Raw genomic sequence first — 15,092 nt, forward strand, 5'->3', positions numbered from 1 at the left:
GTTTCAGTTGGCAGAGCTCTTTGAATGACTAGGAGAAGCAAGACTGATAATAAACTTAAACAAAACTGAATTCACAAAAGCAGAGGTGACATCCTTGGCACATAACATCGGTCACGGAAGGTAGACTCTGTGGAATGCAAAGACAAAGGTCATCAAGGAATTTCCATGACCAACCTCAAAGAAAGAGGTGCTTCGATTCTTGGGATTCTATCGGAAGTTTGTTTCAAACTTCAGCAGTGTGGTGGCACCGTTAACCAATTTTCTGAAGAAGAACACAAAATTTTGGTGGACAGAACAATGCCAGGAGACGAAGATAGGTGTAATTGTGGACAGTGAGGAGGGCATTTGTCGTTTGCAAAGGGACTTAGATATGATGCAGAGCTGGGCTGAAGAGTGGCAGATGGAGTTCAACCCTGCCAAGTGTGAGGTTGTCCATTTTGGAAGAACAAATAAGAATGCGGAATACAGGGTTAATGGTAGGGTTCTTAGTCAGGTGGAGGAACAGAGGGATCTTGGGGTCTATGTACATAGATCTTTGAAGGTTGCCACTCAGGTGAATAGAGGTTGTAAGAAGGCCTATGGAGTATTATCGTTCATTAGCAGAGGGATTGAATTCAAGAGTCGTGAAGTGATGTTGCAGCTGTACAGGACTTTGGTTAGGCCACAGTTGGAGTACTGTGTGCAGTTCTGGTCGCCTCACTTTAGGAAAGATGTGGAAGCTTTGGAGAGGGTGCAGAGAAGATTTACCAGGATGTTGCCTGGAATGGAGAGTAGGTCGTACGAGGATAGGTTGAGAGTTCTCGGCCTTTTCTCGTTGGAATGGCGAAGGATGAGGGGTGACTTGATAGAGGTTTATAAGATGATCAGAGGAATAGATAGAGTAGATAGTCAGAAACTTTTTCCCCGGGTACAACAGAGTGTTACAAGGGGACATAAATTTAATGTGAAGGGTGGAAGGTATAGGGGAGATGTCAGGGGTGGGTTCTTTACCCAGACAGTGGTGGGGGCATGGAATGCGCTGCCCGTGGGAGTGGTAGAGTCAGAATCATTGGCGACCTTTAAGCGGCATTTGGATAGGTACATGGATGGGTGCTTAATCTAGGTTAGAAGTTCGGCACAACATCGTGGGCCGAAGGGCCTGTTCTGTGCTGTATTGTTCTATGTTCTATGTTCTATGTTCTATGAGACTTTTGACCATTTGAAATCAATATTAACCACTGCAGCGGTTTTCGCTACACCAAACCTTTCAAAACCTTTTAAAGTCACCATCGATGCTAGTGACGTAGGAGTTGGAGCTGTACTTATGCAGGAAGATGAGGATGGGATTGAACTGCCAGTTGGCTACTTTTCAAAGAAATTCAACATGCAAGATCAAAAAAGAACTATTGAGTTTGGTACCGGTCTTACGACATTTTAATATGTATGTCACGACCAATGTCTCAGAGACAGTGTATGCACAGATCACAATTCTCTTGCATTCTTGTAATGCTTTAAAGACAAGAATATGCGACTATTTCATTGGAGTTTTATGTTACAGACTTTTAATTTACATATCGTACATATTGCAGGTCGTAAGAATGTAATCGCAGATGCATTATCATGCATTTAACTGATAAAGTATAGATAAGATTGGTATCTATTCAATGTTATATTAATGTGGGAAGAGGTTAATATGATTAAAGTCATATGTCTGACATAATATTGTGGTTAAGGAATAAAGAAAAAAATTAAGCCATCTTTTCATTATGATGGTTCATTTTTTCTTAAGGGGGAGGTGCTATGAATGTGTAGAGGTATATTGTACCTTTAAGAGAGTTGAAAAGCTAGCAAGAACTGACAAAGCACAGAGAGTTCTGAATAAGGTAACAATGTAACACTTGGTGGAAACTAATAGCAGCAGATGGGTTGCCATGAAACAAAAACAAATTCAAATTCAGCCAATCAGTTTAAATTATGCCCCAAGATACCAAAATCCAATCAAATTTGAATTTAGTATTTCGATAATATTAAGACAAATGAAACGATCCAATGTTTTAGGATATTTTGAACAGTTAGGAGGAGACCTGCTAAAGACCAACAAATGTAGGCTGCTAGCTGAAGAGCTCTCTGAAAGGTACCTGTCTGAGGGGGTGTGTGCAGCAGAACATCGAGGCTGACCTGGAGAGAATCTGCAGAGGAACATCGACAAAGGAGATTCAGCAAAGCTGACTGGTTTTGAAACATGATTTTGTTTTTGGAAATCTTAATCAAGATTTTTCTTTGAACTAGTATTGCAAAGCAGGAGGTAAAAGATAGGTTTAAGAGAACAGAATTGTAACCAGTTGTTGGTTATACTATTCTCTGCTGGACTTCGAGAACAAAGTTATTAATTTTTACATTAAACAATGACCCCTGGGATGGTTCTTTGCCCCCATGAATTTCAACAGAATACAGCACAAAGTGAATCTTTTCTGTGTTAAATTAGCAGAGGGATTTACCCCGTGCCATAACAGCTGTAAGAGAAAAAACTGCAAAAAGCAATCTGAGCCCTGCAAATTGAAAGCATCCATCTGTCCCACTGTGTGGGGGGAAAAGGACAGGCATACCAAGAAAACCAAAAGAATTGTAACAAGAAACAGCAGATCAACTATCAAAGTGAAGAATGATCAGCAATTTACGGCCAGCAGCATGTCAACATGGTTAATAATCAGGAGGATCTGTGTCAGCCAGTTGAATCTAGCCTTGAAAAGTGGACTTTCAGTCTTCAGAATTTTGCCTACACTATCTGTATTCTTTTTCCTCCCTTATTATCTGCATTAACCCATCTGTCTTAAATATGAATGAGTGTGTGGAGTTATTTTAATCAAAACTGTTTGGACACTTGTGGGGCAACTGAGACTTGAATCAGGAGAGTTTTGGCCCAGAGCTAGGGATCTAATACTGTGCTCCAAGTGTTTGCTTGAGTGTATGCTTTAAAGGGTATAATTTAAGATACACAGCAGTAGACAATCACCTGATGAAGGAGCATCGCTCCGAAAGCTAGTGTGCTTCCAATTAAACCTGTTGGACTATAACCTGGTGTTGTGTGATTTTTAGCAGTAGATCTGACATTCTTTATTCTGCCATTTGTTAAATTTGTCTGTTCCAGTAACTAGATATTTTCTTATTAACCACAAAACCTGCCATGAATAGCAGTCAGGCAATTTGAGCAAATATTAAACAAAGAACTGCAGATGCTGGAAATCTGAAGTTGCTGGAGAAGCTCAGCAGGTCTGGTAGCATCTCTGGATAGAAAGTAGAGTTTAGCTTTGAGTCCAGTGACTTATTGATCATCTCAGTGGTTTAACTGGGATTTTACACATCTTGAGATGGCTTGTCCAACTGTGGAGAAATGATTGTCAGTGCATTCCTCCTAGTTTCATTTTACCAGGATTAATTAGACAACTGATAACAGAAGAAAATAGAATAGTCATTTATTGTCACTTGTATATTTGATGAAAAATATACAGTGAAAAGCGTTTAAGTTACCATATCATTGCACCTATATTAATAATAGAAGGCAGAGATCAGAAAAAAAATCTTTAAAAACTAAGTCCATCTTAATTCAAGTCCCAGTTCCTGGGTTTGGGAATAGACACAGCCATTGCAAGACCATCATGGTGCTCCAGGAGCTGCTCCAAGGACCAATCTCATCGCCAATCCCACAAAGGGACGTCACAAAAACCACCAAAAGGAATCCTGGGCCACAGGATGCCAGGCCAAGACCCTACCTCAATGTCAAGATTGCCGGCCGGCTCTGCCGATGTTGCAGCCAAGTACCGATCCCTGTGTTCACCCCTCCGTCAGCCGTCCCCTCGACACCAGTTCCAGGGTCACCAGTGGCCTTACTATCATCCTCCAGGTACTGCTCTAGTCTTCCAGCTGCTTCAGGAGTAGAGAGGGAGGTAAAGACTATAATATGTGATGGCAAGACGGATGGAGGAGGCTGGAAGAGGGACTGAAAATGGAAAAAGGAAGCTGCAAGAGGGATTGAGCGAGACAGTTGAGGGGGGAAAGTGTCAGGAATGAAATACTCAGTTAAATGGGATCCATGGAATCTTTGAATCACTGAGGCAAAGAATTCCTTGCAAATCACTGTGCAGTCTCTCGTTTAAGGTGCAAAGATTCAGGAGCTACGAGCATTTATGGACATTTAGAGAGGCAACATTCACTAAGGATAGTCAGCATGGTTTTGTGTGAGGAAGTTACAAAAAAGATTGATGATGGCAGAGCAGAAGACATTGTTTATTTGGACTTTAATAAAGCCTTTGACAAGATTCTGCATGGTAGACTAATTAGTAAAGTTAGGTCACATGGAAGTCAGGGTGAGCTTGCCATTTGGATACATAATTGGGTTAATGGCAGGAGACAGACAGTGGTGGTGGAGAGTTGCTTTTTGGACTGGAGGCCTGTGACCAGCGGTGTTTCACAGGGATCGGTGCTGGGTCCACTTTTGTTTGTCATTTATATAAATGATTTGGATGTGAATATAGAAGGCATGGTTAGTAAATTTGCAGATGACACCAAAATTAGTGGCATAGACAATGAAGAGGGGGTTCTAAGATTACAAAGGGATTGTGATCAAATGGGTCAATGGGTTGAAAAATGGCAGATGGAGTTCAATCTGGATAAATGTAAGGTATTGCATTTTGGTAAAGCAAACAAGGGTAGGTCTTATACAATGAATGGTTGGCCCTTGGGTAGTGTTGTAGAACAGAAGGACCTAGGGGTGCTCATTATTTTAAAGAACAAAATCTTTTGTTCCTAAGCCTGTTGTTTTGTACTAATTTAAATGCTGTTGTGTCTGGGAAATTAAAGTTTTCTTGTATATTTTTGCTTTAAGTTCAATGTAGAACTGATAGTTATCAAGTATATTGACATAATATTCCAATGTTACTTCTGTGCATATCCAAATATGCCGTATGTCAACAGAAATGCACAAGGTCTTGTTACTATTTGACAGCAATACATCATAAATCAGTGAGTGAAAATGAAAGCATAGTCCCCAAAAATAAAATATTTACCCTCAAGAAAATGTCAGCAGGAGACCTGGAAAAAGAAAAAGTATTTACCCCTGCTGGGGTCTACAGGTCCTTTGCAAGACTGAGGTGTATCGCTAGTCCCGTTGCTAATATAAGCAGTCCTGAGAGGAAGGCGAGCCCACGGCGAATGATCAGTTGTTTTATGGACAGGATTTCTCCAACTGTGGTAACCCCAGTGTCCACAATCGAAGCCTCATCTGTCACCTGGCCCTTATCCGTCTTTTGTTCCGACTGGAGAACAGTGGGCATCAGAAGCACTGCACCGCTTTCTCTGTCAGCCTCTGTGAAGGACAGTCAGATATAAGTTGTAGGCTCACTGTTGATCCAGTTGCTAACAGGAGGCCTGGTGATTATGATCACTATTGATCCCAATGATCTTCTCCATTAACAGCCATTGGCAAGATCACACAATCTGTTTCTAGGCGATCTGCCCTGCTAAAAATACAGAGACCAAATTACCCCTGACCCACCTCATTATAGGGTACATCAACATAAAGATTCTCTACAGGCTGACAGGTAGTTTACTGTGCAGTTGTCCTGAATCCAGTTAAGAGGCTACCTCAACGCAACAGTTGAATACACACACACACACACTGATACACATTCACACACACACGCACACACATGCACTCACACACACACACACACGCACGCACACACACACACAGACACTCATACACATTCACACACACACGCACACACATGCACTCATATGCACACACTCACATACATGCACACACCCAATTACACTCATACACACACACTCACACGCACTCACACACACATTCAGGCACACACATTCACACTCATACACATTCATGCACACTCATACACTCACTCACACATACACACACTCACACTCATACACACACACTCACACTCATACACACACTCTCTCACACATGCACACAAATGCACACACACACACACGCACATACATTACATGAAAAACTTTCCTCATTCTCTCCCCTCGCCTGAGGCGTAGTGACCCTCAGGGGTTAAACCACCACCAGTCGTTTGTCCCTAGTGAGAGAGCAGCCCTATGATCTGGTAAGACTATGGCGACATTTTATCTTCCTTTCAGATTGTTTGACACCTGTGTAATCCAAGTGAAAGGCTACAAGCCAAGGAGGGTGATAGTGGAGGGTTTTATTTGGACTGGAGGCCTGTGACCAGTGGAGTGCCACAAGGATCGGTGCTGAGTCCATTGCTTTTCATCATTTATGTAAATGATTTGGATATGAATATAAGAGGAATGGTTAGTAAGTTTGCAGATGACACCAAAATAGATGGTGTAGTGGACAGTGAAGAAGGTTACCTCAGAGTACAGCAGGACTTTGACCAAATGGGCCCAATGGCCTAAGAACTTGTTCAGCATAGAAGAAGCAGTTCCCAAAGAAAAATGTGAAAGGCAATTAGACATGCACTTGAAGGAAACAAAAATCAGAAAATATTGGATAAAACTCAGCAGGTCAGTCAGCATCTGTGGAGAGAAAGCAGAATTAATATTTTGGATAAATGGCCCTTCTTCACTGCTTTCTCTCCATAGATGCTGTCAGACCTGTTGAATTTTTCCAGCATTTTCTCTGTTTCTTTCAGACTCCCAGAATCTTTTGCTTTTTCTTAATGTACTTGAACGGAATTAATTTGCAGAGTCAGACCAGAGAAACTGAGGTGTGAGATTCAATTTAAAGTTTCTTTCAAAGAGCTAGCATGAGCCAAATGGACTCCATCTGTGCGTAAGATTCTCGTCTTATAAATTCATTGCTCACTGCCTCCTGTAATTGGGCTCACCCTAAGTTTATGATTTCGAGGAACATATGAATCTAAGATGGGAATCCATCCAACATTTATACCATCAAAACATTTCAGCGCATCTGATTGAGAAGAATGTAAACTAAACTGGATGCAGGTTTGCTCACTGAGCTGGAAGGTTCATTTCCAGACGTTTCGTCACCCTACTAGGTAACATCTTCGCCTCTGGGCGAAGCATTGCTGACGATTCCTAATTTCTATTTATGCGATGTCATTTCCTGTTCTTTTTCTCAAGGGGTGGTAGATGGGGTCTAACTCGATGTGTTTGGTGATAGGGTTCCGGTTGGAATGCCATACTTCTAGGAATTTTCGTTCGTGTCAAATCTTCTCAAAATTTACTAACCCAAACTAAATCTCTGTGGGATTCAATCTACTGTGTTTTATCTGCAGTGGGCGTTCCTTACACTGACTGCTCCATTTACATTGAGAAATGGAAATAAAAAAATAAACAAAGTCACTGTTTTGATTCTGACTCTTGTTAGCTATTAGAGTCATAGAGTCATAGAGATGTACAGCATGGAAACAGACCCTTTGGTCCAACCCGTCCATGCCGACCAGATATCCCAACCCAATCTAGTCCCACCTGACAGCACCCAGCCCATATCCCTCCAAACCCTTCCTATTCCTATATCCATCCAAATGCATCGGAATAGACTATAGAAGCAGCCAAATCTCTGTAGTTCCACTCAGTCATTAGAGAGAAAACTGGTGGCAGTTTAACGTCAGGTGAGGGATGAAGCTGAGGAGCCAGGCCCTTCATGCTGACCTCAGTTGGTACAGGAATAGAGCACGATAGTCTCATGCTGCATCACAAACCAGCCTTCCAGCCAACTGAGCTAACTGACTCCCAGAAAGGATAGTGGGAAACCAAACATTGACTAATTCTGACACAACAGCAGCAAAGCAGAAGCAAGTTCTCATCTGCCTTACAAGTCTGTACTTCCTGTTTCCTGTGTGCTACGTGACAGTATTCATTGGTAGTCGAGAGTGTGGTGCTGGAAAAGCACAGCAGGCCAGACAGCATCCGAGGAACAGGAGTGTCGACGTTTTGGGCATACGCCCTTCATCAGAGATCATCAGGAACCCCATTCCTGATGAAGGGGTTATGCCGGAAACGTCAATTCTCCTGCTCCTCGGATGCTGCATGACCTGCTGTGATTTTCCAGCACCACACTCTCGACTCTGACCTCCAGCATCTGCAGTCCTCACTTTCACCTACTTTATTCATTGGTAGCTCTTTGTGAATCACATACCTTTGATCTTAAAGATGTTATGTCCTTCACTGATCGGCAACAGGAGTTGGAATTTAAATTTGGGGAGAGGGGAAGAACTGAGTGAGGATGAGGGGTTCAGAGAACCTTTGAATCACTTACAGAAAAACTTACTTTGATAGAAAGTCTAAATGATAAAGTTTGAATAATTTAATGAAAATGTACTCAACTTTATTCTGATAACATTCCTTTGTTTTTACCTGTTGAGGTATTCTTGGTTTGACCAGCAGAGGCACTGTTTGAGGCGCTCACATCTCTCACCATGCCTGCATTTAGCTGTGCCTTTGGAAAAGGACAAAACTATCATGAAAGTTGAGGAAAGGTAACAGCAGGGGTAGCACCATCTATATAAGTCATTCTCTAATCTATTACTACAAAGCTGCTTTCATTATATTATACCTGCTGATTGTTAAGATTTAATTTCATGTTAATTACGCTTTAGCTCTCTCTGGAGATTGGACATTTTCCAGTCTCCCTTCATGAGGTAGTCCAGTGACCTGTCCAGTGCAATCTGCAGAGTTCTGTATACAGTGGAAGACATTTCTCGTGATATAGTTAATATTTTGAGTCCATTGACCCAGCCCTCAGAACAATTCCTTGTTCCAGATCTCCAGCATTTGGTGTTCTTTGTCTTAGTTCATGTGATATTATTGGGAAGTGACAATTCAGAGCAGTCTGAAGATCAGTGTTACAGCGTGGAAAATCAAAAGTAAAAACGGAAAGCACTAGAGAAACTCAGAGGGTCTGGCAGCATTTGTGGACAGAAAGATACACAGTTAACGTTTCAAGTTCATTATGATTCTTTCTGAGAATGCAAATGACCAAACCTTTTTTGGCCTCAATGTAATTAAAAAACTTTAATGCTTCCTTTAGTAGGACCCCTGTGCCTCATCCAAAAAACAGTCATAATTGAAAATCAGAACAGGAGTTCTAATTTCAAGTATTCAGAATGCCCGAAACGTCGATTCTCCTGCTCCTTGGATGCTGCCTGACCTGCTGCGCTTTTCCAGCAACACATTTTCAGTTCAGAATGAGTTTGCCCAGTACATCTCATTGGCCAGTTTTACTGGTTTTCCCTTCGGGAGATGGCACAGTGTCTTACAGAGTTCCTGTACAACAGCAAGCCAAGACGCAGTGCTCCACACTGTGAATTGTTGATCCTGACAGTGTCGTTTGAGGGGAAGACAGCACTGAAGGGAGGCCCCTCACATTGACCTTTGACCCTTTACAGACTTGGCCAGGCTGACCATTCCCAGGGCGAAGTAAGTGAGGGTCACTTCTCCTCTGCAGTGATGTTACTGCATGCATCTCCCAGCAGAGAGGGATGGCATCTGTCAGTGTGCATGAGGTCTTTGCAGAGAGTGAAGAAACAGTAAATGAAAGCATGTATTGGTTGTACTGAAAACAATCAAAGCTAGAGATCACAATGAGTTAGACAGCATCCATGGAGGGAAAACAAGCTAACATTTTGACTCTAGATTACTCTTCATCAGAAAGTTCTCTGATGAAGTATCCTTTAGACATGTTAGCTTGCTCTCTCTCCATGGAGAAATTGAGGACTGCAGATGCTGGAGATCAGAGTCGAGAGTGTGGTGCTGGAAAAGCACAGTGGGTCAGACAGCATCCGAGGAGCAGGAGAATCGATGTTCCGGGCATATGCCCTTCATTAGGAATCATCCGGAACCCCATTCCTGATGAAGGACTTATGCCCGAAGTGTTGATTCTCCTGCTCCTCGGATGCTGCCTGACCCGCTGTGCTTTTCCAGCGCCACACTCTTGACACTGCTCTCTCTCCATGGATGTTGTCTGACCCGCTGTGATCTCCAGTGTTGGTTGTTTTCAGGACTGATTCCAGCAGCTGCAGTAATTTGCTCCTTCCTAGTGGTTGTAATGCATTGCCCTTTTGAGGTAGCTAAGATGAGCTGGGCCAGTATGTCTCGTGCACCAGGTTTACTGGTTTTCTTTCTGGGTATGCAAACACATCGGAAGGACTGAAGTGCAGCTTTAATTCCAGAAACCAAACTTTCACTTAATTTGTAGCTTATATTTTTCATTTAAAAAATTTATAGTCTATTGGCAATTTCCCTTTAAAAAAAGGTGAATTGAGATCTCTTAAAAAAAGGTGACGACACCATTTGTCCTCCTTGGACATCTGGAGTTTACACTTTGCTGCTGGTTGTGAAATTAGCCAGGAGCCTCTCTGATGAGCTTCCTGTGCCAAGATGAAGAGTGATGTTGCGAGGTTTGTAGGAGTTTCATTGTTTATTCTTCCAGTTGGGTATAATGCTTAGTGTAACAAGTCGAGATGGAAAGACAAACTTACAGAAGATGTTGGTATAACCAAAAAAGAAGAACTCTATTACCTATTATCTGTTCTTACCTGATTGGATGTTTTTTTCCAGTTTATTCGACAAATCACGGTTTGAAAGAAAGTTAATTGTACAATCACAGAAATGGTCGCTCCAGACCAGAAGCCTGCAAAATGACAACGATGCAGTGAGTATTGAAACAATGGTGTCAGATGTTCCTCCTACTTCTGTTCCTCTGTCAAATTATTACACCTTTACCTGATGACTGGCAACAGTCTGCATGGCACTATTGTTCACATTTGGCCTGAGTACCCCTGAATTCATACCTGATTGTTATCTAACCAGCTACATTGGAAATATCCATGTGCGGAAGTAGGACAGCACCATTGTCTCAGCCCAGCTTGATGCTCACTTCCTGTCAACATTCCAGTGTCTATGGTTCAGGACCATTTACTTCAGTTTTTAACAGGAGCCAAACATACGGTGTACTAGAATGTTACTGTGGCTAGATGAAGGAACCACTGGGAAATCCATACCTTCAGGATTCTCATACGCCAAGCTAAGGAATAGGTGAAGGGCTTTTGCCCGAAAAGTTGATTTTCCTGCTCCTCGGATGCTGCCTGACCTGCTGTGCTTTTCCAGCACCACTCTAATCAAGACTCTGGTTTCCAGCATCAGCGGTCCTTGTTTTTACCCATTTATTGTCTATCTAGTGTCTATGGTTACAGATTGAGATAGCCATGGGAACATGATACCCTACCTAATGGTACAAAATGAGTATTGACAGATATCGGTCCCAAAGTCACACAGGGTTAGTTCAAAAACCAAAGAGCATAGGTTATAAGCAAGAGGAGAAAGGTTTAAAAGGGACCTGGGGGCAACTTCTTCACACAGAGCGTGTATGGAATGAGCTGCCAGAGGAAGTGGTGGAGGCTGGTACAGTTGAAACATTTAAAAGGCATTTGGATGGATACATGAACAGGAAGGGTTTACCAAGTGCTGGCAAATGGGACTAGATTAATTTGGGATATCTGGTTGGCTTGGACGAGTTGGACTGAAGGGGCTGTTTCCGTGCTGCACATCTCCATGACTCTATGACTTACATTGCGCCTCAGGATCATAACTTTCAAACAAATACAATCTTCTCGAGGGGATCTCTAGAGGGTTTGGAATACTCTGAAGTTTAGAGAAAATGGGGTGGTGGGTGATAATCGCCACTGAAAAGCAAATGGGAGAATGATTTAATTTCCTACCAAGTGCACCGAGTTTTCCAGCAAACATCAGAGCAATTCCAATGGGCAACCCAATTAAGTAGTAACCAATCAGGTTTCCGATAGCTCCTAGCTTTTGTTTCCCAGCTCCTCTTAACACTCCACTACTCACACCCTGCAAAATAGACACACAGAAAGTAATCAGTGATTACACAACAATGTAGTTTTGATAAAAAGGAAGCAAAATCTGGTGATTATACATCATCAAATAATTTGGAACCAATGGATTATACTTTGAGCACAGTCACTGATATAGGGTAGAGGTTATGTTTCTCACCTTGCTATCTATTGTAGTTAACAGGTCATTTGGCTGAGGTGTAATAGAAGGGCAGGAGGGTCATGTGAATCATGGACATTACTACAGACCAGTTGGGCAAAATCTTTTAGTGCTGTGGAGAGTATAATATTCTATATCAAGTTGGATTGCACCATATCAAAATGGGAAATGAAAGTATGACACTATATAGTGTGATCGACAGAATCTGACATACTTGATTGACATAACAGAAAGCAATTAAAATAAATTGGCAATAGTGAGGAATGGAAAGGCCACTTGTGGTCCTGTTGTTATGCCTTCCACAGTTTTTCAGGCCCAGAGGGGAATGTGCGCAAGCTGCTTTGTGAACGGACTTTGGGCCACAATGTTTGTATCACTCCATTTCTGAAAGGAAAGTCAAAATATCAGGTTTCTGGGAAAAGGGAGGTACAAGTTTGGAACTCTTGGCTGTGACACCTGGCGGCTGAGAGATTAGGCTGTGACCTCAGGAAATGAAAGCTGATGGGGTCAAAGAAGGTACAAAGGTCACAGAGAGCATATTTCAGCAGGAAATCCAATCAGTCAGGTTGTTAGTGTTGCATGACAGCTAAGGAGAAGGAAGTTGAAGATTGGACAGCAGTTATAATGATATAAAGTTATAGCCATTTACTTCAGTTTTTACAGGAGCCAAACATACGGTGTACTAGAATGTTACTGTGGCTAGATGAAGGAACCACTGGGAAATCCATACCTTCAGGATTCTCATGCGCCAAGCTAAGGAGGTTCTGCAGAAATATACCCTTTTTTAAGTTCACCCATGGGATGTGTGCATTACTGGCTGGACCCAGTATTTATTGCCTATGTCTAGATTAGTGTGGTGCTGGAAAAGCACAGCAGGTCAGGCAGCATCCGAGGAGCAGGAAAATCAATGTTTCGGGCAAAAGCCCTTCATCAGGAATAGGTGAAGGGCTTTTGCCCGAAACGTCAATGTTCCTGCTCCTCGGATGCTGCCTGACCTGCTGTGCTTTTCCAGCACCACTCTAATCAAGACTCTGGTTTCCAGCATCTGCAGTCCTTGTTTTTACCTATTTATTGTCTATCCCTAGTTGCCCCTTGAGAGGGTGGTGGTGAGCTGCCTTCTTAAACCGCTGCAGACCATGGGTTGTAGGTAGACTCACAACTCCCTGAGGAAGGGAATTCCAGGATTTTGACTCAGTGACAGTGAGTGGACAGTGAGTGGATGGTGAGGTATTTCCAAGTCAGGGTGGTGGGGTGGCTCGGAGGGGAACTTGAAGGTGATGGTGTTCCCATGCATCTGCTGCATATTTCCTTCCAGATGGAAGGTCCTTTGGATTCCTCTGTATGAATTGGCGGGAAAGTTCAGTTTTTTAACTGTAGTCTCCACAGGAATAACGAGGTGAATAAAAAAATACAAAAATACTCACAGCCATGGCATCAAACAGATGGAAAACAGCACCCAATGGAATTATTTGTGCTGCTATATCAACAATTTCTCTGGAAAATGAAAATAAACACAAAGCTTTCACATCATTTCGAATCCATTTTGTAAAGGCATGTTATTGTGTTTATTTTTGCTCATAATAGTTTTTATTACTAACTTGTCACTGACGAAGACGTAGCCCACCACATCCTTTATCGATCCAAGTATCACAGCGTTGATGAAGCAAAAAAACCCTGTGGAAATATGTATATAAAAAAATTCTCATTGAACAATTGATTTGAAGTTCCAGATAATTTCTTTTAAGGGAATTGCAGATCATCATTTCTGTTTCCCTTCCCTCTTTCCATTGCGTAACACACTGCCCCTAACTCCACTCTGCTGTACCTTGTGTCAACTTCCTGTCTGGGTACACCTTAACGGATCCCAATTCCTCCTCAACCAATTCCTAGAACCTGCTCTGAGGAATTTCTTCCTGCCTATGCTGAGCTAGTCAATGTCAAATTCAACAACAAAGAACAAAACATAGAAACAGGCCCTTCAGCCCTCCAAGAGTACGCCGACACAGTTTGCCCTTCCATACTAAAACTGTCTTCACATACAGGATCCTTATCCCTCTATTCCTGTCCTATTCATGTGTTTGTCCAGATGCTTCTTGAATGTTGCTATTGTGTCTGCTTCCACCACCTCCTCTGACAGCACGTTCCAGATACTCACCACCCTTTGGGTGAAGAACTTGCTTCGCACATCTCTTTCACACCTTGCACCTTGAACCTGTGTCCTCTAGTAATTGCCCTAGAAAAAGCCTCATACTTTCCACTCTATCCGTGCCATTCACAATCTTATAAACTTCTATCAGGTCATCCCTCAATTTCCTGCGTTCCAGTGAAAATAAACCCATTCCTGATGAAGAGCTTATGCCCAAAATGTTGACTCCTGCTCCTTGGATGCTGCCTGACCAGCTGTGCTTTACCAGAACCACACTCTTTGACTCTGATCTTCAGCATGTGCAGTGCTCACTTTCTCCCAGTCCTTCATAGCTAAAATCTCCCATAGAAGGCAACATCCTGGTAAACCATTTGTTTACCCTCTCCAAACCATCCATATCTTTCTGCTAGTGTGGTGACCAGAACTGTACACAATATTTCCAATATGGCTTAACTGAAGTTCTTCAACTGAGTGGGAGGAGGTATCACTTTTGGTCTGATCGTCTGTTCTATCTATCTTTGGATAACCATCAGGAGCAGAGCCCATAGCTTATTTTTCTTTTTCTAATCCAGAATGTTGAAGTCTACCTGAGAAGATCAAAACAGCATAAACCAAGGACCAAATTCTAGATTATTCTATTAATGTAAAACATCAAACAAAACAGAACAGAAATGGTCAACCATCAGGTAACCTCTGTGGATATCTAATCAGAAACCATTGGGCAACATTTTCCCTATTGAATGTAAGTCCTGGCACTGGGGCTGAATTTGGATCATGAAGCCATATGGCCAGCAGTGGGAAATCCTCTGAGATTTTCCCACTTCAGCCAGTGAGCATCCAAGGATATCAATGCTAGGCAGGGAAGTAAAGTTTAGGGCAACAATCAGATCAGTCATGTTCTTACAAATTGGTAGAACAGGATCAAAGGGCCAAATGGTCTACT

General features: G+C 42.3%; 1 protein-coding gene across 1 annotated transcript in view; it reads right to left on the minus strand.

The window, feature by feature from the left end:
• Positions 1 to 3,499: 3,499 nt before the first annotated feature.
• LOC140491565 (multidrug and toxin extrusion protein 1-like) overlaps positions 3,500 to 15,092 on the minus strand; it is a 50,768-nt gene continuing 39,175 nt past the window's right edge. The window contains exons 13-18 of the mRNA XM_072589952.1: positions 13,602 to 13,677; positions 13,428 to 13,497; positions 11,709 to 11,841; positions 10,527 to 10,621; positions 8,347 to 8,428; positions 3,500 to 5,341 (exon numbers count right to left, since the gene is read on the minus strand). Coding sequence (XP_072446053.1) covers positions 5,103 to 5,341; positions 8,347 to 8,428; positions 10,527 to 10,621; positions 11,709 to 11,841; positions 13,428 to 13,497; positions 13,602 to 13,677 — 695 coding nt within the window. The 3' untranslated portion in view covers positions 3,500 to 5,102. The remainder of the gene's footprint in view (positions 5,342 to 8,346; positions 8,429 to 10,526; positions 10,622 to 11,708; positions 11,842 to 13,427; positions 13,498 to 13,601; positions 13,678 to 15,092) is intronic.

The sequence above is a fragment of the Chiloscyllium punctatum genome, chromosome 19 (assembly GCF_047496795.1).
Source record: "Chiloscyllium punctatum isolate Juve2018m chromosome 19, sChiPun1.3, whole genome shotgun sequence".
In the NCBI taxonomy this organism is placed as follows: domain Eukaryota; kingdom Metazoa; phylum Chordata; class Chondrichthyes; order Orectolobiformes; family Hemiscylliidae; genus Chiloscyllium; species Chiloscyllium punctatum.